The 21,387-nt window shown below is 33.1% G+C and overlaps 5 protein-coding genes across 9 annotated transcripts; all 5 read right to left on the reverse strand.

Moving 5' to 3' along the window:
- Positions 1 to 1,583: 1,583 nt before the first annotated feature.
- Positions 1,584 to 2,838, reverse strand: LOC18595241 (embryo-specific protein ATS3B-like). Its single transcript, XM_007023104.3, has 3 exons — positions 2,570 to 2,838; positions 2,157 to 2,264; positions 1,584 to 1,987 (listed from the first exon to the last, which is right to left on the reverse strand). Exons 1-3 carry the CDS (start codon positions 2,705 to 2,707, stop codon positions 1,724 to 1,726), a joined length of 510 nt encoding a protein of 169 aa, XP_007023166.2. The 5' UTR covers positions 2,708 to 2,838; the 3' UTR covers positions 1,584 to 1,723.
- Positions 2,839 to 4,468: 1,630 nt separating this feature from the next.
- Positions 4,469 to 7,167, reverse strand: LOC18595242 (DNA binding / DNA-directed RNA polymerase). Of its 4 annotated transcripts, none has more exons than XM_088807164.1 (4): positions 6,997 to 7,167; positions 6,354 to 6,388; positions 6,122 to 6,153; positions 4,469 to 5,312 (listed from the first exon to the last, which is right to left on the reverse strand). In XM_088807164.1, exon 4 carries the CDS (start codon positions 5,309 to 5,311, stop codon positions 4,598 to 4,600), a length of 714 nt encoding a protein of 237 aa, XP_088663290.1. In that variant the 5' UTR covers position 5,312; positions 6,122 to 6,153; positions 6,354 to 6,388; positions 6,997 to 7,167; the 3' UTR covers positions 4,469 to 4,597. The 4 variants fall into 4 exon arrangements, with proteins under 4 accessions (XP_088663290.1, XP_088663291.1, XP_007023169.2 ...); XM_088807165.1 differs by lacking the exon at positions 6,997 to 7,167 and adding an exon at positions 6,647 to 6,958; XM_007023107.3 differs by lacking the exon at positions 6,122 to 6,153 and having other exon boundaries at positions 6,997 to 7,164.
- Positions 7,168 to 8,105: 938 nt separating this feature from the next.
- LOC18595243 (SPX domain-containing protein 1-like) lies at positions 8,106 to 9,216 on the reverse strand. Its single transcript, XM_007023108.3, has 3 exons — positions 8,859 to 9,216; positions 8,625 to 8,748; positions 8,106 to 8,548 (listed from the first exon to the last, which is right to left on the reverse strand). The coding sequence occupies exons 1-3, from the start codon at positions 9,144 to 9,146 to the stop codon at positions 8,379 to 8,381; spliced, it is 582 nt and encodes a 193-aa protein (XP_007023170.2). The 5' UTR covers positions 9,147 to 9,216; the 3' UTR covers positions 8,106 to 8,378.
- An 806-nt stretch (positions 9,217 to 10,022) lies between these two features.
- Positions 10,023 to 14,290, reverse strand: LOC18595244 (SNARE-like superfamily protein). 2 transcript variants are annotated; one of them, XM_088807166.1, is made up of 7 exons: positions 14,093 to 14,290; positions 12,774 to 12,887; positions 12,034 to 12,100; positions 11,898 to 11,920; positions 11,463 to 11,542; positions 10,906 to 11,030; positions 10,023 to 10,333 (listed from the first exon to the last, which is right to left on the reverse strand). In XM_088807166.1, exons 1-7 carry the CDS (start codon positions 14,143 to 14,145, stop codon positions 10,262 to 10,264), a joined length of 534 nt encoding a protein of 177 aa, XP_088663292.1. In that variant the 5' UTR covers positions 14,146 to 14,290; the 3' UTR covers positions 10,023 to 10,261. The 2 variants fall into 2 exon arrangements, with proteins under 2 accessions (XP_088663292.1, XP_007023171.2); XM_007023109.3 differs by lacking the exons at positions 11,898 to 11,920; positions 12,034 to 12,100 and having other exon boundaries at positions 14,093 to 14,279.
- A 5,454-nt stretch (positions 14,291 to 19,744) lies between these two features.
- SHN1 (Integrase-type DNA-binding superfamily protein) lies at positions 19,745 to 21,033 on the reverse strand. Its single transcript, XM_007023111.3, has 2 exons — positions 20,941 to 21,033; positions 19,745 to 20,330 (listed from the first exon to the last, which is right to left on the reverse strand). The coding sequence occupies exons 1-2, from the start codon at positions 21,018 to 21,020 to the stop codon at positions 19,838 to 19,840; spliced, it is 573 nt and encodes a 190-aa protein (XP_007023173.1). The 5' UTR covers positions 21,021 to 21,033; the 3' UTR covers positions 19,745 to 19,837.
- Between the last annotated feature and the right edge of the window lie 354 nt (positions 21,034 to 21,387).

Here is a 21,387-nt window from a genome sequence, read left to right on the forward strand (position 1 = left end):
ATGACGGAATTGGCCTCACTATGTTCAAGTACTTGACTATAGAGGAGGGGTACTTGGGGGAATTAAGAAAGATATTATATATATTTTTTGGTATAATATCTAAAAAACTTTTTAATTATTTAAAAATAAATAAATAAATCATTATATTTTTATCTGAATTTGATCATGTTCAATCATTCATATCCAATGCCATTTCTCTTTTGATTTATTTTCATTTCCGAGGCAGAATCTCAACCAACAATTCCTGAAACACAGGAATTAACTCCCAAACTGAAAAAGATAATGTTTCTTTCAAAGTTCCAAAAGAAGTAATGCCAAGGTGGACTCATTCTCATCATAAAACTAATATCAATCAGAAAATTACAACTACATTATTATTCAAATGTTGATTCCCTCATCAGCAATCTGATAAACAAAATCACAATGAGTTGTGACATCCCATACGCTTCTACTCATACTCTGGTTATGTCATTATATTTTAATTATATTTAATTAAGTTTTTATATTTTTTATTTTGAGTTAAATAAATTTTTATATTTTTCTTTTAAGTTAAATAAATTTAAAAATTAACTTAGTCAAAATATCATTTATTATTTTATATCTTATCGCGTTAACGTAATATGCTAACATATTATAATTATTGATAATATGACATATTTGATATATCATAATTAATAATGACATAACACGTTAATATGACATGATAATATAATCATGTGATATTTTTCGCCTTTCTACAGTAACGTCATGTTAATGCCATGTAAATATAAATAACCATAAACATTTTGATTAATAATAATGATTTATTTGATTCAAAATAAAAATTTAAAAACTTAATTAAATGTGATCAAAAAAATAAAAACTTAATTAAATTTTCTTTAATTGAATGATCATTAGTCTCTCTTCAAATGGTTACTCTCAAACAATTAACTTGTTCAACATTTATGTTTATAAGCTTAAAATTCATCCCTTACCTATTTGAAATGTGTGATGCATTTTGACATAAGAGCTATTGCAAGTTATTAATACGAAATCCGTGACATCATTATACTAATTTTTTCATCCATATAAAAAAAAAAAAGACTCATCTTAATGTAAACCTGTCAATATCTCTCACATTAATTTTTCATCCATAAAAAAAAAAAAGACTTATGTTAATGCGAACCTGTCAAAATCTCTCAGAGGAGATTTTGTATAAGTAAAAAATTAAATGGATTTGTAAATCATTATTAAGAATTCATATTTTCAATTTAAAAAATATATTTTATTAAATGAAAGAAATTTTTATTTATATATTTAAAATTCATTTATTTTTTATTGACACAAATCCGTTTTCTATATTCATCTATACCCAATTTCCAGGATGTATGAAACACAGGTGTGTTCCTGACTGCCTGGTGCAATTGTCATTGTCAATTTCATTAGCTTTTCAGTCTTTTTAAGAAGACCTCCAATTTTGCCCAACAGACAGGCTGTGAGCACCTGAAAGCAATAAATATTCAGTTAGCTCTGTCCATACATGACTTGTATAGAATCTAGCCTCTTTCTTTTAGGATAAATCCTCCTTTACCAAAAAAAACACATTCATTAACAAGGATTATTATTTCTCCAATATATGTTTCAAATCTCTGACAGACCTGAATAAGTTTACAAGAAATCACAGCAGCAAAACACCCCAAAGTGACTCTTTAACATCAGCAAGAACCCCACATGTTTACATTGTTCATGAAGATGCAGAAGCCCCCCCATTACACAGATTGAAGCCATACCAAACCCCATAAGGAATAAAAGTGTTGTAATAAAATGTGACAGACTTGGTATAGTAGCCATAGACAGTCACACTCTCTGGTTTCCATCCATCATTTCCACTCCTATAGAGGTACAGAGAGCAAACTTGGTATGTGCAGGGGCCCTTTATTTGAAATGTATCAGTAGAACACCTCTCAAATGTCCTTGAATATGGATCATCCAGCCTCGGTGCATAAACCTGATCATCCAAAACAAGATTTCATTTGACAAAACGCCCTTCTACTAATTTCATGATTCTCCTACAAAAGGGTGTAAGTAATCGCCATGCCAATGTTCAAATCTGAATCATCAAGGACAATTTATGTATATGTGTGCCTTAAGTATGTTAAAGATCATGGACACCATACCTGATTGCCATAAGCATCACCAAACGCAAGACTGATCTGATCTCGTGTATAGGAGGTCGACGAACAGCTTGTCCTTATTGACACTGTGTAAGAGCAGCTCCCCACATCCTATGAATAAAGCAATGTAAAATAGTTAAAAATAAAACCATCCCAAACAGTACACCATGAAAAACTGACACTGTTTGTCTTTTCCCTCACACAGTCTTTGCTTCGGGAAGATTTCCTGGAAATTTCATAAACAGGCAAATTTGTAACATTGAAGATTCCTGGCAAGATTTTGCTCATAAGAAACTCTCACTAAGGAACAATCTTCTGCTCAAAGATGTTCGCAGGCATGGGGTGGATGTCAATTGTCAAAACATATGTGTGGAATCAGTCTGAAAAGCAGTAGAAAAAGTGGGAATCAATCATACCTGGGAAGCATTGATCTTGAGGGATTTGACAGGCTGAGGCTGAGGCTGAAGCTGAGGCAGTGGAAGGATCCTCGTAGCATCTGCTACGGTGAAGAAGATGAAAGTCAAGGGGAGCAAAAGGGTCACTGCTCTGATCATCTTCACTAAGACACCTGGAAGAGGAAAATCTGATATCGATGAGGCTAACGACTCCGATTGGATTATATAGTACTAGTCACTTGGGAGAGCTTTTCCAGTAAGGAAGGGTAGAAGAATAATGACCACAAGATGCTATGATTCAAAACTTTTAATTGACCTTCATTGAAAAATCCACCGATTGTCTCTTTTTTGCCCTCCGTCATCTCCCATTGGCTTTGGCTAACCTAACTCGCCGAGTTGGATAGGACAAGACTATTTATTAAGAAAGTTCCAAAAAAGACAATAACAGAGAGATCCCATCTCATTCAGTTGCATATGTTTCATTTACTAAAATATATTAATTACTGCCCGATTTCATGTTTGTCTTATTGATCAATATATTTCCAAGACATTTTTTTCATGTTTCACTTGATTAATCAAGCAATTAACGAATTTGGATATTTAAAGAGTAATGTCTAAAATATTATGATACAAATATAAATAACATTTTCAAATTTTATCCGAATAATTATAAAATTCGAGTTCCTTACCAATTAATGAAATTTGGAATAAGAAATTTTAAAAATATTAAATACCCTAACCATTGACATCCTTAATTGTCTTCAATTCAAGCTGACTCGGAATAGATTCAGTGCATAGAAACCCAAGAGTTAAAAAGGCAACCAATTTGATAATTAAGTTTACCAAGTTTATAATAAAATCATTAGAAAACAGTTCTATATCTTCAATGGATGATAGAAACTTGTTGCAGTATAAAGAAGCATAATCTTTGCCTAGAGTTTGTGCACCACAAAGATTCTTTAGCACAAGACTGACCATATACAATATGAATTGCAGCTCAACTCTTTGAGGATAAACTGAACAACAAAATGTCTCTCACTCATTTTCTTCTTTTTTTTTTCCCAATAATGAAGCAAGAAATTAAAGAGTATCTGAAGGCATCAATTACAAATAAAAGGCATTTATGAAGAAGAGAAAAAGACTACATTCAAGAAAAGAAAGGACTAGGTGTATTCGAAACTCAATGCAGAAATCAGATTCTAAAAGCACTGCAAAAGTTACAAGGTCACTAGTAACACTGGTTTTGTTCCAACTTGTAAAACCAAAGGCTGAGAGGCAGGGCTTAACATTGTCCTCCTCCGTTCTCACCTGCTTATCATCCACCCAACATCACCAGATTCCACATCGGAAACTCCCAATTTTGATAATCTGAATTCGAAAAAGTACAATCAAACCTAAACATGATACAACTTGACAACAGTTCTTGACCAGTTTGTAACTCTTTACCATGGGTGGGGGAAACAGGAATGCAAGCAACTTCTTCTGAGCCAAAGGCTAACTGAAGAAAGTGGAAGTGACAACAAAAGTATTACCAGAAATATTATTTCAATAGTTAGCATGTCCTTTTATGATTCAATCTATCCACCAGAAGTCATGAATCAAATATATAGAACCAATGAAACTTTTGACTTTTGACCTACAACTGAACCAGGCTAGACAACTCCTAAGCAGTATTCTTATCCATCAGAAGACTATCAATCATGTATTCTTAATGTTACTTATTTAGGGTTCAAAACATAAAGAGATGGTAACTAGTGGCTCATGTTAAAAGCCAACTTACTCTTTCTATGGAGCATGATGTTCTATTTCCTTATCAAAGATCAGTTCAAAATCGATGAAAATCTACCATTATACTATCCCAAAGAAAGAAAGAAAGAAAATTTTATCTACCATATCACATCCAAGTGAACAGACAAGCAATAACAAATAGCTCCAGTGAAAAATAGATTCAACTCAGACTATAAATAACATTCATGGATGACAAAATTTTGGCTTTCACTCAAATCCAGCAAAATCAAATCAGAAATTTTGCAAAAGGACACAGTCAAACTAAAAATCCAACCATTTCTTGTAGTAAACACAGGCTTTGGGAGAGATTATGCCATCAGGTGTACAATGACTTATCTGTGGACAAACTCCACAAGGAATGGAAGCCATAGTTCCTACCTTCGGTTCCCCTCCATACCCTCTCTTACCAATGCACTTATAACAAACTTTCCCAACCGGAATTGAAGCAAACTCCCCTGTTCCACTACTTTTCACTTCCATAACCTCATTATCCAAAACCAAAGCCTTCACAATCTCTTCAATCTGCTGTTTTGACAACTCAATTTGCGAAACGTTACTCCTCTTAATAGCATCCGTGACCCCTTCCAAGGTAGCAACCTTCAAACCATAGATCTTCCTCCAACATTGCTCTTTCAAAACATTTATATACTCCGTATCAAGGCTTCCTTCTACATACCATGCCCCACCAGTTATTTCATTTGACGGCTCAAACTCTGCAGAGATAAAATGCTTCCTACCACGGTTTTGGATGTTTTTGACTTCTTTTATGAGATTCTTGGCTAGAAGTGACTTAAGACATTTGGTAACTAGGTTGTCAGGGAGGTTAATTTCGCGTTTCATGTCTCGTTGGGAGATTCCCATGTCTTGTTTACCTTGCATTACATCATGAACAATTCGTTCGTGTTCTGTAAGAGAATCAGAAGTGGCACCCGGGCGTTTCCTCTTAAGTGCATTAGGCCCTTGTAATCGACTCATTCTGATATAACAGAAATAAAAGAAAACAAAAAAATTAATAAAACTAGTGTGTAACAAGCACTATGCTCAACTGTTTATTCTGGATTTGCTCAAGTATCAAAAGCTAATGGAAAAGAAATTTAATTAATTTGTTTAAATTTGCAAAGTAAAAATGTTGATCTAGTATATCTATATATGCGAATATAATAGTTTAAGCCAATGCATAAAGTTAATTTACATTAACCATAAGGGAAATGTTTGAAGAACAAAAGGTGAATATAAGTAAAGAAGCAGTACATGAATTTGGATTTTTCTTTTTATTTAGAGAAGGTGGATTCAAACTCTGCTTTTGGAGCAGAGACATCATGACCCACCACTAAGCCAATTGCTTGGATGCAACATGAATCTAGATTATACTACTATAAGAGTTTCCAAAAATCAGAAACTCGTGATTATCATGGAAAATCAAACAAATCTATAAGAAGAACATATTTGATATACTTCAAAAAGGGACATCAAAATAGCAAGCATTTTTACAGAGTTCATGTTGAGAAGGTTTGCATCACTTTAACTAGTAGAGCTATAGGAGGCTTAATCAGTCTGTAAAAAGTGTCAAAAGAAGTGCTCATAGCTAACAACCTTTGCATATTTATCCCTACCATAGAAAACCAAATGTCTGAAACACAATGATTTCTTAAATGTCAAAAACCACAGAAAACAAAATGAAGAGAGCAAGAAACACACTGATTTGGTAAATATTAAGAAGTACAAACTATAAAGAAAAGAAAAAGGTGAATAAAACAATACATTCACAGCCACAACAACATTTACCTGCAGGCTGCAGTTTCCTATATCATAAAGCTCTAAACGAAACAAAGAAAGTTGTTAAGAGTTTTTACTTTTAGTATGTCTAGAATAAGAAACAAATAAGATTAAAGTTCTTGTTTCCGGCACGTACAAGCATTTTCCATCAAAGAGCATTTCTTTTCCCATTTTATGCAGCATAAAGGTCTAAACAAATCAAATTGTTTAATTTAACAACGAAGACACTCTGAAAATTTACCTGTAGCTCAATTGACCAGGCAAACTGAACAATATCTGTCAAAAAAACAAAGAACCAAGAAATAACATGAAAAAGTATATTCAAAATCAAAATAGGATTAAAACATTATTTTACAAATAAAAAATATTGAAATTAAGCATAAAATCAAGCTGAAAAGTGAAAAAGATAAACTACATGCTGAAAGATCCAAAAAATAGAGCACTTTGATGCAATTCAACATTATAAACTACATTACCCAAATCAAACTTGCAAATATATCATCAAAAGGCACCCTAAAGTAATGATCAAACCACCTTTTCACACAACAAAACCAATCGGCAATGATGAAATCGGGGCGTGGGGCGGCTGAAAAATCGTGCTCCCCCCCCTCCTCCCCCTCGTCTCGCTCTCTTCCTCTCCTCCCTCCCTATGCCGCCACCCCTTCCTCCCTCATCCCTCGTCTCTGATCTTTCTTCCTCTGCCCTCTCCAAAAACACTTCCCGGCTTGTTTTTCTCGTCTTTAGCCCCCACTAGTCTATAATTAATCAATTTCTTTCCCTGAAATTTTCTCTTCTCCCTAAACAACCCAAACCGTAATTTCTACGGAAATTTCATATTTAAAGCGAGAAATTGATAGGAAAAAAACAGTGGGATGAGAACTCACCTGGGAAAATCAATAGCAAGACAGTGACAAAGTGCAGCGCTGAGACGCAACTTTCATTTTTTTTCGTAATTTTAGTCTCAATTTATTTTTTGTTTTGTTTTCCGTTATACCCTCCGAGTTAATATCTTCTAAATTAACGAAGAAAAGACCTATTTTATTGTAAATGATATGATTTTGTGAACAAAAATCTTAACAAATGACACTCAATTAACAAAATTAAAATACTAATATGAAAAAAATAAAGGATATTATTAGTTAACTTGAATTTTATATGAAGGTCAACGAGTAAAGTATTTCTTTTTTTTAAAATATTTTAATCTTAATCTTATTATTTGATAGAGTGCTCAAATTCTATAAATATTTGATTAATTCTTTAAATTGTTAGTCAAATTCGCATATGAATATCCTAAATGCTATTCATTAAATACTTGTATTCGTTAAATATTCAATTAAAATAAATTTAAAATAATTTTACATGTATATTATAATGAAAATTAACTTAATAAATTTGATTTAATTTATAAAAAATAAATTAAAATTTAAAATCATATTTAGAACAATTAATTAATTTTAATAAATGTTACATTAATTATAAAAAATTTATAAACAATATATATAAATAAAATTTAATATCAAAATAATTATTTATAATCAAATTTAGAGAGTGGATATCTTAAAATCACTCTCGGAATGCATGTCAAGTAATAGTTTTATTATTTGAACTTACTTATACGTCACCATAATCTTACTAAATTGGGTCGAGCAATGAAAGATAACCGATTATAAGATACCCATTGACATTCTTAATTTTGAGATAAATTTTTTTTGACTTAATAGCTTTTTTCTTTAATGAAATAATAATATTAAAATAACCCTTTATAAAAGTTATTATTTAGGCATGATTTACATTTGAAATCTCATATTTTTAGCTTGAGCGGTTCAATGAGTTTGAGCTTGTTACATCTTTCCGATTAATTTGACTTTCTTTAAGCAATGTTAGTATGTTTACCAGTCCCATTCATTTCTTAACTCAAAGGTGTTTTGGGGGCTTTGTTTGAGCATGGGATTGATGATGGTTAGTAGAAACCATATGAACATTGGAAGAAAGATTGGGGAGAAGATTTGATACTTCATAAGAACATACAGTTCAATGATCAACTTGGAAGATTAACAGGGCAATGGAGCACCATACCTCTCCTCTCTTTAGGGAAAAAGTGTGTGTAATTGTATGTGTAAGCTATGGCATATGCACCAAAAAACTATACCAAATAAGGAAAGAGGAGCTTTTCCAAATCCAAAACAAAAGTGAAAAAGAAAAGACAACTATATATTGACTGGTCTTCCTTTGATGATTGGCTTCAATGGCTCGATCAGATTGGCCTTTAAGGGTCACTTGGGGGAGAGAGGCTGTCAAGTATTGCTTCACATCCCCTGATAAGATTGTAAAGCAAATCAGTGGAGAAGAATGGCTGCTGCAGAACCCTTGTCGTGTAGGGTGAGTAAACAGAAGCACCTGCCTTCTTCTTGTGCTTCTTCACAATCTTGATCAAGCCTGTTGAGCTTAATTGCAGTGAGAGGCAAGAGATATGATTTAGAATAGTATTGAACCTGATTAAAAAAGGGTATACCTGTAACGTTAGTGACACTGAAATGCAGTAGCATCACCATCTCTGCATGAAAATCCACAATGTCCTTCTGCAATTCCAGCTTTTCTTCATCACCGTTCAAGTTTTCAGCCCTGATTTGCAGCTCCTGGAATACCCAAAGACAACAATTTGTTTCAACCAAAATGAATTTCTGACACCAACAAAAGGTTTTCGATTAAATTCTGTACCGAAGGGAAGATGATCAGATAATATTACCCTAAAGCTGATGACATAATCTTCCTCTTTGTCAATGTAAAACGTGTTAACCTTGTGGAGTTCCCTGTCTAATAACAGGGTGAAACCCGTGTCCTGTACTGGTGAATTCCGCTCACTGCTTCCACCCACTGAATATTTTCCATTGTCTAATCTTGACCTTTTCTTTCCATTAAAATGGGGATTCACCAGTTTCACTTGCTGCTTCAACGCCTTGTAAGACATAAACTTACGTTTCCATCCTGGCAAGCTTTTTGCTACCTCAGCCCGATGCTTCTTTCCATGCTTCATCTCTTCTCCCTGTCAGAGTTTCAATGATTGATGGAGGTTGAAGCAGGAAGAAATATATATAAATAAAAAATTGGAAGCATATCCTACAGAACCCTAGGCAAATTATTCGCATCACCCGCAATATTCCTGAAGGCTGGAACCATGAAGATTACAAGGTAGATTGTAGAATATTCTTCTGATGCCATTTCCAAACTTGTATATTCCAGGACGCTAATGCAGAATTCGTATATTCAATCAAGAAGTCCACATCACTTGCTCCTCAAGGTCATCGAAAGACCATGGGATCCTAGTTAGATCCGAAACGTTTCCTGTTGTCTTACTCTGACAAACTAGATAGTCTTTTTCCTCTCCCCACATCTTTTTGGATGGACTAACCTATGAAATCCAAGACTAATGCGTTACATTTATCCTAGGGGAATTATAATAAATCACATGGTTGACTGATTCCACGAGCTAAGGGAATTATAATAAATCACATGATTGACTGATTCCACGAGTCCAGGATCTCATCAACTCAACGAGGAAGTCTACACCATGCATTCTTTGATGTGAAAGCCCACATTAGGCTAATATTAATTGTAATAATCTGAATTCAAACACCATTGGTTCAATGCATTTTTTGATATCAATTGTAATTATCTTAATTCAAACATCACTGATTTAATAACTTCTAGAGTCTGAATCATAAAAATTATGATTTACATGTGAATATAAATACTAAAAATAACTTCTTAAAAAATATAATTGATAAGTTACTAATGTGATTGAGTTAATGCTAAAAAATACATTTACTAATTAATTTATAATTTAACTCATGTAAAGATTTAGTAATATTGACTTCAATTATTGATTTAAAAAATCGATTGGACCGGCCAGTCAAACAAAATATTAATATATATTATATTTCTTTTTCAATATAAAATTTTTGTCACAAACCAATACTCATAAGCTCCATCCAAAATAATGGAAAATAAATCTGTAATTCTGATCAGGAAGCATGATATTACAGTCGCTGGCATAGAAAACACAACAATAGGATTTATGGTGCCTATCCATAGAGTGCAAGACACTGAATTCACTGTCTCCGAATAGGCGGATGGCAAGGTACTCTCCGCTCAAAACTCGGTTGGAGGCTTCAAACGTACTAACCTCCTGATCCTGTCTTTATCTGTATTCTCCAGGTATCCCTTGAGAATAAAACAAAAGAAAGGTGGGGGCGGGGGGGGGGGGGGATTTGTCAGTAGCAATATCAACATGGAAAATACAATAGGATACAGAGATAAAACAACTGTTAGGTGCCAAAAGGAAGTGGGTTGCCACATGCTAAGTGTCATGGACCCAGAACAGAACTATGAATTCCATATCGGCTATGTACTAAAGTGAGACTAGGTAACTAAGTGTTCACACCATTTCAACATGTGAGACATTTTTTGTAAGATAAAACTGTGAGAACTAACAGGGTCAAAGCGAACAATACCTTACAAGTTGGTGTAGAGTGTATCACTAGGTGAATTTGTGCTGTTCAATAATCATGGGCAGTGATAGGTCATAATTTCTTTTCTTAAGCCTCACTCAAGTGGGGTGTGTCCCAATAAGAAACAAGTTTGAACACTAGCTATTGATCGATCAGAAACAAGGAGTTCTAGGAGACTTTTTTATCTTATTATAATGATGATCAACCTCACATATAACCAACAGTTGACACCAAAGAGGAAGAAAAGCCAAAATTATTGATAGAGATACCAACTTGTCACCTCACCTTCCAAATAATTTCATCCAAAGACAAGCATATCTTTCCGTACTTATCCAGGAAAAGGCGCTCTGTTGGTGGCTTCCCACATACATCCTTTACAGCTGAGGTTATAACAAAGATCACCTCTGCCACTAGCACAGAAACATTCAGGAGATAAATCATTACTAAATTCAAGCATGCAATGTGATGCACCTCTTCAGTCAAAATGCACCTCAAATACAAAGTGTTAACTTTCATTTCAACAAAAGAGCGATTTTCCTCTTAATTAACAGACCATTTAAATGGGTCAATCTAGGTCAAAAAGCAAGCTACGTTAAAGATAACTGAGAAGCTTAACTGACTAAGAAAAGCATAGAGATTTGCGCATGTCAAGATAGGGAAAATGTATCACCACTTAATTGCAGATTATTCAAGAAGATTCTTTCAAGGAACCTAATATAGATCAAGCTCTCTCACTTGAAACAGAATATAAACCACATATTTTTGAATCAAGAAGTTTTTAGCTTCTTCCTGACCTTTCACAAACTTAGGATGTATGTGTTAAGAATGCAAGATATACTTACATGCAAGTTCATCATACTCATCCTTGCCAACAACATAGACGCTGACATCTCCAAGCACGGTGTAAACAATATACACAGACCTGATAAAAGAACAAATTTGTTCAGTTCTGTGAAATGATATCATTTAGTCCAAAAGTAAAGCTTTTATAATTGGACATTAGAACTCCCAACAATATAGTTCTAACCAAAATTTTTCCTAAAGGGTCAGCTAAGCTTTAAGGTTGATAGAAAAGCTGATCATAACTATGATCTTGTGGTGCAGCATTGCTGCAAAATAGGCCCACGTGTAGAAGTTTAAGAAAACCTAAACAAGTTGCTGACCAGTTATCAAAGCTGCGAAAAAAAGAGATAATATATCCTTTTATGAGTTTCAAATATGTTTGGACAAATTATGAAACTCTCACAATATGTTAGGTCTTGGAGATTAAATAGTACCTTGCTTCATGATCGAGCAATAACTGCGACAATGAAATCATGTATCACAACACATATTTCACTTTACAGAATAATAGAAGTAGACTGTCAAGCTGTGTTTTTCTTAAGTCTTTGTTTACAAGGTGAATTCTCTCACAATAATCAAGTGTGTGGTTTGTACACTGATCCATTCCACAATCAACAAAGTCAAGAACTCTGTGCCCCTGATCAATTAATTCCTGGAATTAAATTAACTGCAGGGTAAAAAAAAATGCAAGAAGCAAAAAGATTAAAGCTACTGCTCAAGGAACGTTTTTTGAATTACAAGGATCCTTGGCCCAGTCAACAAGATGTTTTAAGTAGAGATTATAAATCCTTTTATGCCAAAAATGGGTTTCCTGTTACTTATTAAAAGTTATCAGATTTCATAGACAAAGGGCGGAAATTTAGAAAAGAAAATCTAGTAAATCAGGCCTTTAGATAAATTGTTTATACTATCTACTACTTGATAAATTCTAGTTACATGTTTACATTTGCATCAGACCCAAGAGAGAAACGATGTACTCATTGCTGGCTACATCCTTGTTGGCAAGCTTGGATCAAGTCAATCAGGATTCTAAAATCATAGCCCATGCATGTCCTGAACAGTTGACCATCAACCCTGTGCTGGTCACAGATTCATGGGTTTCACATAGTTCGATCAAGTTTTTTGTTTGCAGCAAACATCATTTATACCAGTTGGCCTGGTGCAAAATCTAAGTGATCTGACATATTTAATCCTCTCAACCAATCCCAGAACCCAATACTAAGAACAATTCTAAGGAATTTTAAAGATGGAAAACATGTATCATAGCTACAAACAGATACTAAAATTTAATGGAAGAAGGATATTCATACTTGTGAGAAGCAACAAGTAGCTCTTCATTCTTGACACCCTTAAGATTATCTGCTCCCAGTTTAACTAGGAAAGATCTCCAATGCAGCCGTTCCTCAGCTGGAACTCCATTAAAGCTGCAACAAAACATAATCCCTGAGCTAATGTTCAACTATCTTATCAAGAAGAGATAAAAAATAAAGCTCAGCTGTCTTTTAAAAGCAACTAAGACTGCATGTTCCTCAAAGGACAGACCAATATTAGACAGCAATGATGACAAAAAGTAACTAATAAAGAAAAGCTACTTCACTAATCACAGAGACTGAGACCATTGCTAGTCGTAATGGAAGGAGCCTTGGGACTGAAAAACAGAAAATCATGGATAAAGTCCTAAGAGCAGCCACTTTATGTGGAAATATGATCAAAAGCTTCTTTTTCCATTAACCATTTCTCCAGACCACCTTTTCAGAAACATAACTGGGTAATGACCCTTTAGGTTAGCACAAACCTCCCCTTGTGACATGGATGACAAGGATTACATGAAAAGCTGAGATTAATTACCAAGAATATTAAAATTGTGATCCTTGTATGATCTTGGTTTAACTTAGGACCTCAGTTGAACTTAGAATAGATAGTATTGTCTTCTTTTGTTTCTTAAGTTAAATGTTACAGGTTTAATCTTAGGTTCAAATTCTCAAATCTGTTTCCCAGTAACTGTTAAAAGAGGTAAAGATAACAAACTTGCACTTCATCAGCAACGATTGGAGTGAATGATCAACACTAAAACAACACCCATTTGTCCAAATTCATGCCATTTACCCTTCATTCTTGTTCCAACCTCTAAAGCAGGCATTATACCTTTTGAACAACCACAACAAATCGTTCATTAGTGTATTCCAAACCTCAATTCAAACTCATTTCAAAACTTTCCCCTTCTTGAATACATTGAATAATGGGATTCTTCTGGTATATAGGTATCACAAAAAAGATCACCATGAAAATGAATCATCCGAAAACCTCCCAGATGGAACTTATCATAACAGTAGCTGTTAATAATCAATCACCCATTTCCACCTTCTACATAAACCAAAATCAACCCAATTCAAATCCCATCCAGAAAGCACAAATAAAATCATTCAATTTCCATGAAAAAAATCGAATGACCCATTTAAGATCTGCCTCTATATAAAACAGATTCGAGCACAATAAACTAATTCAACAAACAAAAAGCCATCAAAGAGCATACAAAAAAAATGATAAAACCAACAAGAGCATCCAATGGCAAAACTGATATGGATATGATCAGAGAAAAATGGATGAGATAGAGATCTATTTCCCCTACCGTTCAACTAAGATGTTCCCTTCAGAGTTGGCGAATAACAATGCAAGTATCATCTCGATATCTCCCTCTCCTCAACCACTTCTTTCTTTTTCTCTTCTTTTCTGTGTTACGCAGACAGAAACGAAACGTTTGCTGTTGTGGACTTGTCGTCGACATCGTCTCTTACTTTTCCCTTCTCGATTCGGGTCGGTGTCGGTTTTTAGGTTCGGATAAATTTTATTCAGAATTTTAGATATATCATTTGGAGGAGTGTGCAAATAAAAATGATTAGTTGGTGTTAAAATTTATGAAAATCTAAAAAAATTAAATTTATTTTATTCATAAATATCGAATCGAATATTAAAATAAACCGAATTGATCGAAAATTAAATTATTTCAATCTGTTTTAAAAAATAGAATTAAAGTAAAATTTTTACATGTTGAAGTAAATTTAACAATATTTTTAATAAATTCAACAACATGCAATAACATTTACATATTAATATATATAATAATTTAAATTTTTATCAATTTAAGTTCAATTTTTCAATTTGTTTGATCAAAAAATCAAATTGATCAAAATAACCAAATTACAAAATCGAACACTTTGAAAACCGTTAGAACTAAATCGAAAAAATCAAACTCATTTAAATTCAATTTATTTTTTCACTACATATTTTAATTTTTCTATACAGAACCAAAAAAAAAGGTATTGTTCCTTCTCATATATTTTTATTGATTTAATTTTAAAAATTTTATCATTCAAAATAAAGCTCTAAACATTTAATTTATAAATAAATAAATTTTTATAAATTAGTAGATTTTACCATTAAAATCATTTATTTATTTAATTTCACGTTCCTTATTGTTTTGTTACATTACTAGTACTAAAAATTTATCAGCATACCAAATGTGTTATACTATACACATTTAAAATAAAAAATTAGAAACTAATTTTGTTTCAATTTGAGTAACAAGTAAATAAATTAATATTAAATCTATAATTAAACCAAAAAATATGAATACTAAATATACATATGGGTTTGCCATGTGGGCTAACAAATGGGTTTGATAAGCTTATGGTTTGGGGATTTAGGGTCCTTAGAATAATTTTTTTTCTTTTTAAATATCAGGTGGGCTGGAACAACTTCAGCCCAGTGCCCATAAAAATTTTGAAATAATTTCAAATTTCAAGAATGTGTCAAGTCTTTTCTTCTTATTCATTTAATTAGATTATCTATTTCATTAAAGTTACTGCTTTGTCCTTGACAAAGAGTTTTTATCCAAAAAATAAAAAATAAAGATGACTAAAAAGACCCGTCAATGTTAAATTTCTGAATCTTGACTAGAAAAAGAAAAATCAAACTAATCTAAAAGCAAAAGAAAATGGTACCTGATGGTAGGAAAATATGGACATTTGATTGAATCATTTTGTTACATACTTTGTCTCGTTCAAATCATTTACAATATTGACTACACTGGTAAAAAAATATGAGATAAGCGAGAAGACCTGAATGCTAAAATTAGCTTCTTTGTACTGTGTTAATTAAGTTACCTAGATGCAAATAGGATACAGGGACATAGGATCCACCCATTGTAGAACCCTAACTTCGCATCAGTTCATTCAAGACAAATTAGTTTACCTCTTCACATTAATGCTGTAAACGAACGATCTCTCAACATGTTGAAATAATAGCGTGATCTTCGAGTTCTGTCTATAACAATTGATAAAATTACGATTTCGATCTTACTTTTTGAGTTTAGGGTTTCCAATTTTGAGTCAACAGATTCTATTTTTCAAGCATCATGATGAATAAAATTTATAATTATGTGATTTTCAAATGGACGAATTTGGAAAAATTACATGGTTTTCAAGGTTTTTCTTTATGACAATTAACAATATCGTGATGTTGATCTTCCTTTTTAAATTTAGAATTTCAAATCTCGGCTCAATGGATTCTATTTTCCAAACATCATTTTTCAATTAAAATGAACTAAATTCGTAATTGTATAATTTTTCACAATTAGTAATTATGAATTTGGGCACTAGCATGATAAAAGAGACATTAATGTTTTTCTTGAAGGTGACCATGGAGAGGAAGTTGCTTGTAAAGTTAAGGATTTCGGATTTGAGGAGAGACCAAAACTTTTTTAAAAAAAATTCATATTGAAATCATCTGGTCCGGGAGTTTTATTGCCGTCAAGGTCCCAAATGAGGCCAAACTTGAGTTTTTCTTCTTTTCTTTTCGGCAAAAAAAGAAAAAAAAAAGAGTTTTCCCACAAATTAAATTGAGATATTATGAACAAAGTTGGTAGGAGTTTGATGAGCATGTGATTGCAATAATGGGACAGTCATTGTTGCATGGCATCAACCAACTATCCTAGGAAGAATCATGGCTTGAAATTGACACTTTCCCGTTGGTCTCCCCTGCTTTTTTAGCTGTTTTGTCTTTAATGTTGTCTAGCATAAATTAAAAAGTCTACTGACTGATATTAGCAAGTCCCGTAGCTGTTGTATTAACTATCATCCTTTTCCTGACTCAACATTTCATAATGCCATTACCATAAGACATTACTGACCATAGTGTAATAGAAAAAAGAATTGATGTACATAGAAAAAGGCCTACTCAAAGGACGAAAAAGAAGCAAAAAGGATAATTAATCTCAGATCCTGAAAGCTATTTACAGAACTTAGAGTTGAGTTGCAAAAGCCAACCTTGCACTTCTTTAAGTCGTCTGGATGGTTTGGTTTAGTCTATATTATTCCCTTGAACAACCAACCTAGCCCTGCAAAAGGCTCTTGGTTCTTGCTCAATTTTTCTCTTCAGTCATGTGCTTTGGTACCTTTAATGGTGGCACTTTCCATCAGGAATTTGGGTTACTGTCTGCTCTGCCGGCAGCCTTGGTTGCAGTCAGTAGAAAGAGAGCTAGAATCTACTCACAGCCTTATGGCCTTGGAGCACATTCATTTGAAATTTGAGCTGTGTAACCCTAAATTAAGGTCCTAGGTCCTGAAGCAATTCAATTACTAATTAAAATTTTGTTGCAGCAGATAGCCCTCTTTATGGTTTTAAGCTTTGCTGAGTAAGCTTTTAAAAAATTTAAGCATAGGACGGCAAACAACCTAAGCTTAGTTGAGCCAAGTACATGAACACTTGCCTTATTATGAACTAACCCACACCACATTTTCTTTCCAATTTCTGTTGAGATTGGCATGGTCCATGGAAGCTAATAAATGACATCTTCAATCATTTTGGACGATGCATACAGGTCCCAGCAATCAATCAAAAGGATCAGTATGATTTTGATTGCTGAACAAAAGTATACAGTGTGTATCACTTTCAAATATTGTTATTGTGGAAGATGATTGCTGCTTCGTTTTGCCTCTAGCCAATAGGGAACTATCAAAGATAAAGATACCAAACCCCTTCTGCTACAATTTAATCTCCATGGAAAGTTGCTTCCTTTCTTCTTTCACCTAACAAACAATCAAATAAATTACCAGCCTGGAATCTTTAAAAACTGCAAACTGATAAATCAAAACACCCTCAGGCTTGAATCTGAAGAGAATTTCCATCACATCAGATGTTAATTGGAAGCTCCAGAAATCCTGAGATATATGATGATCAATCTATCAGACTCAACATGGATATATTACTTTATTTTTCTCACAAACTAATCTCATTCGAAAGGTTCATCTTCCTCTAAAGTTGGGCTGTCATTAGCCTAGTCATGGTTGTGGATTTAGAATAAGTTTAACAGCATCACTCAATGCTACTCTTTTAAGTTATGGAAAAAATTGTGTTAGCATTAATCTCCTCTTGCAGATGTCTATATAGATATCTAGAGTTCTTGAGTTCCTTTTTTGTACCACAACTTTGGGGCTCACTATTATAATTATTATATACAATTAGGGTTTCACAAAATTGTAGAGATGTGAAAATATTGAAAAACACAAGATTATATGGAAGTTTTAAGATTCGAGTTAAAATTTATTCACGGGGTGTTTTGTACTCTTTGTAATTTTTGCATTTATAGTAGATTTTTCTCTGTTGTTCGTGAATTTAAATAATAAATGTCGAATCAAGTTAAATGCCATTTTAAATATAACAAAACAAAATCAATCTAATCATTCAATCTCTTTCATTTTTGCCATTTATATATAGTTAAGGATTTATGCTACTTTGGGATCTAACATTGTACATCATCATCAGTTATCTATTTTGCTTGATCTGAAATGATTATCTTTTTATTTATAATTTGAAGGAACAAACTAGGAGAACTAGATTCAACTCAAGCTAGAGAGACTTGTATGCCTCTTTTTACTTGCAATAAATAACAAATAATAAAAATATGTCATAATACTTTTAAAAAAATCCTTAGAAATATTTAAAAAAATAAAAAAAATTATTTATTACATTTCAATTAAGTTTTTATATTTTTATTTTGGATAAGATGAGCTCTTATATATGCATAATGGTTGATTAACTGTGATTAATCAAAACATCATTTGTCATTTTTTATGTCACATGAGGCTGACGTGATCTTGAAGTGGACAGTGAAAATTTCATGTGATCATATTTCCGTATCATATAATATGTCATATCATTACCCACTACAACATATTAATATGTCATATTAACCTCACGTGATATAAAATGACAAGTGACATTTAACTAACATAAAGGGTTTGATTAAATGCAATTTAAGAATAAGCACTTATTTGAATTAATTTTCCTTAATAGTTTAGGAATTTTTTTAAATTATAAAAAATAGAGATCAAATACGACCTAAAGTGATTAAATTATTTTAGTTTATGATTGATTTTGATGGTTTCTACTTTCTACCTTAGAAAATTACAAGAGGACTTGTCTTATGAAGATAATGATTACCATTTATTCTATTATATATGTTGAATTAAAAACAAAAGGAAATTAGTACAAAAATCTTAAAATTAAGTCATATCATCTTCTTGTATATACTAAAACATTAAAAAAAAAGGTAAACTGAAAGAACATGATCTTTGTAGGCTATGTATCCAATAATTCCATTTTGTGGCTGCAAATAAATAAATGAGTGAAATTATTAGATAAATTGAACAAATCATATCAATCATATGTAGAGATGTCGGTTAAAAAAGAAAATTACGTAATATTTATTTGTTGAATTATTTACTATGTAAATTTTTTTAAAAAAAATTATTTACTATGTAAATTAACGTTGAAAAAATAAAAATGAAAAATGGACTTGATTGATTTCAAACCCATGGTTTAAAATATTTCAATTAAATCGATTAAAACTGAATAAATCGAATTAAGTTGATTAATCGATTTAATGTAAAAAGTTAGTCGGCTCAATTAAAATATACATGGAGAGAGTTCGGTTAAATCCGTTATTATCATTTTTTATCGATTTAATTGACTTAACCGAAGCAAAGTTATTATATTAACTTGTGGATGCATTCATGTTTGAGATATAATAATTTTAAATATAAAACAAAGAATTGTGATTTCCTGGGCCTATATTTGAACTTGATGAGTCGAATTACTTTATTATAATTTCTCAATAAAACAACAAAAAAAATCTATAGCTAACTGGTAGGAATATAGATTATTGAATAATTTCTCCCTACCCTACATTTACATAATCATTAATTTTTTGTAATGACTTGAAAGCTAAATAATAAAGCACAAGGGAAATGACAAGGACTTGAACAACATGTGCATGGAAGATCATGCGAATCCGATCATGTCGCTACCTAGCAGGTCAATTCCTATTCAGAAGTTCTTCTATCATCTGCAATGCTGCTTTCTGTTCCTCATCTAACCCATCACCAACTTCCTGTCCCATCATTTCACCTGGTTCCTCTGAAACCGGCCTTTTCTTATTGATCTCTGCGACTTCCCCAACGTTTTTCTTGCCTAGCTCGACGGTCATGACCCAACTTGAATCGGGTCGAGCCCCTGCTCTCTTCTGCCAGACTCCAATGTGAGAATTCTCAGTGTCAAGCCTGAGGCAGGTTAGAGAAGGAGATGGAGTTTTGCAACATTTGCGAAGCTTTTCACTGAGGATTGAAGAAAGCGAACTAGTAGCACTAGTGCTGCTGCTAGAAGCCGCGGGGTTTCCGTTGCCTGCTTGGTTCTTGGCCACCGGGAAATTCGTCTTGGCGTTGCGTCCGCTCATCAGAATGGCTGCCTCGTCGTAGGCTCGTGCCGCCTCTTCGGCGGTTTCAAATGTCCCAAGCCAGACCCTTCTTTTCCTATGACATATACACAAAAATCAAGAACCAGTAAGTACTGATTATGAACATAGAAGGGAAGAAAACTTGGTTTTGCAGATGAACATGTTGCTATGAGAACTACCGTTTTAGTAATGCAATTAAGCAGAAATGCGAAGGCCCAAGTGATATTTACTATGAGGGATTTAGAAGCCAAGGAAGAAGAGGAAAGAAGAACCAATCTTGGAAAATTAGTTAAACCATGTGAAAAGAAACTGAGTACGTGAACAGAAAATAAGATCATATACACCAAAATGCAGGAGTTGACAGAGAAAGATATGTTTAATCCTACAAAAGAAAGGAACCCAAACTGAAGAACAAAGGATACATGCAGGAATTATAGCAGAAAAAAGCTAGTTTATGTCAGTGAAACATAAGCAAACGAAAAGAAAATGAGAATAGAAAAATGGAATATATAGTACAAAACAACATAATTAAATCGGTAAATGAAGTAGATTCGGAAAGGCTGCACAAGTGTTGGAGATATGCAGATACAGGAAACATCCTTAAAAGGAGGGAAACAAAGGACTGAAAAAGGTATAGGCAAATACGAAAAATGCATTGTCAAGAGAAGACGATTGAGGCAAATTACAGTAAAGGGTGACGAATCTCAGAGACCCAAGAGCCCCAGTGGCGCTGCCTGACACCTCTGAACTTCTTTGATTGTACCATGTTGCCTTTCAGTGAGCTGACTTATGATCTCTTTTTGTGTTTTGCTGCTTGTATGAGAGATAAGAAGGAGAGAATCAGATAGAGACGGCAAAGGCTGTGGGGAAGTGTCTTTAAAATGAGGAAGTTGTGGGATATTATGAAGTGCATAATGTCATTGGGGGCCTTACAACATTTAATTATTATCTAAGGATATACAGATTGGATTGAAAATATGCTTCATAATTCCATAGGATAAATTACAGTTTGTGATTCACTTCATCTTTAAAGAAGTAAAGTGAGAAGAAAAAGTGAAAAAACACTAAATGCGTCGAGGAGTATAAGTGAAATTTACCAGATTCATACTTGCGCCTTGATGAGTTTGGGAAAA

Source organism: Theobroma cacao, chromosome 6 (assembly GCF_053813885.1).
Source record: "Theobroma cacao isolate CCN51 chromosome 6, ASM5381388v1, whole genome shotgun sequence".
In the NCBI taxonomy this organism is placed as follows: Eukaryota; Viridiplantae; Streptophyta; class Magnoliopsida; order Malvales; family Malvaceae; genus Theobroma; species Theobroma cacao.

Bases quoted from the DNA above. Each gene is read 5' to 3' on its own strand.
- SHN1 (XM_007023111.3), bottom strand. From the start codon at position 21,020: ATGGTACAATCAAAGAAGTTCAGAGGTGTCAGGCAGCGCCACTGGGGC. The intron at 20,331-20,940 runs GTAATTTGCCTC...TATATGTCATAG, and splicing joins GAGATTCGTCACCCTTTACT to GAAAAGAAGGGTCTGGCTTG.
- LOC18595241 (XM_007023104.3), bottom strand. From the start codon at position 2,707: ATGATCAGAGCAGTGACCCTTTTGCTCCCCTTGACTTTCATCTTCTTC. The intron at 2,265-2,569 runs GTATGATTGATT...CTTTATTCATAG, and splicing joins TCAAGATCAATGCTTCCCAG to GATGTGGGGAGCTGCTCTTA. The intron at 1,988-2,156 runs GTATGGTGTCCA...TTGGATGATCAG, and splicing joins GTGATGCTTATGGCAATCAG to GTTTATGCACCGAGGCTGGA.
- LOC18595243 (XM_007023108.3), bottom strand. From the start codon at position 9,146: ATGAAGCATGGAAAGAAGCATCGGGCTGAGGTAGCAAAAAGCTTGCCA. The intron at 8,749-8,858 runs GTAATATTATCT...TGGGTATTCCAG, and splicing joins ATTATGTCATCAGCTTTAGG to GAGCTGCAAATCAGGGCTGA. The intron at 8,549-8,624 runs GTATACCCTTTT...TAAGCTCAACAG, and splicing joins CAGTGTCACTAACGTTACAG to GCTTGATCAAGATTGTGAAG.
- LOC18595242 (XM_088807164.1), bottom strand. From the start codon at position 5,311: ATGAGTCGATTACAAGGGCCTAATGCACTTAAGAGGAAACGCCCGGGT.
- LOC18595244 (XM_088807166.1), bottom strand. From the start codon at position 14,145: ATGATACTTGCATTGTTATTCGCCAACTCTGAAGGGAACATCTTAGTT. The intron at 12,101-12,773 runs GTATGAATATCC...TTAATTGATCAG, and splicing joins CTACTTGTTGCTTCTCACAA to GGGCACAGAGTTCTTGACTT. The intron at 11,543-11,897 runs GTACTATTTAAT...TTCTTTTATCAG, and splicing joins TTGCTCGATCATGAAGCAAG to GTCTGTGTATATTGTTTACA.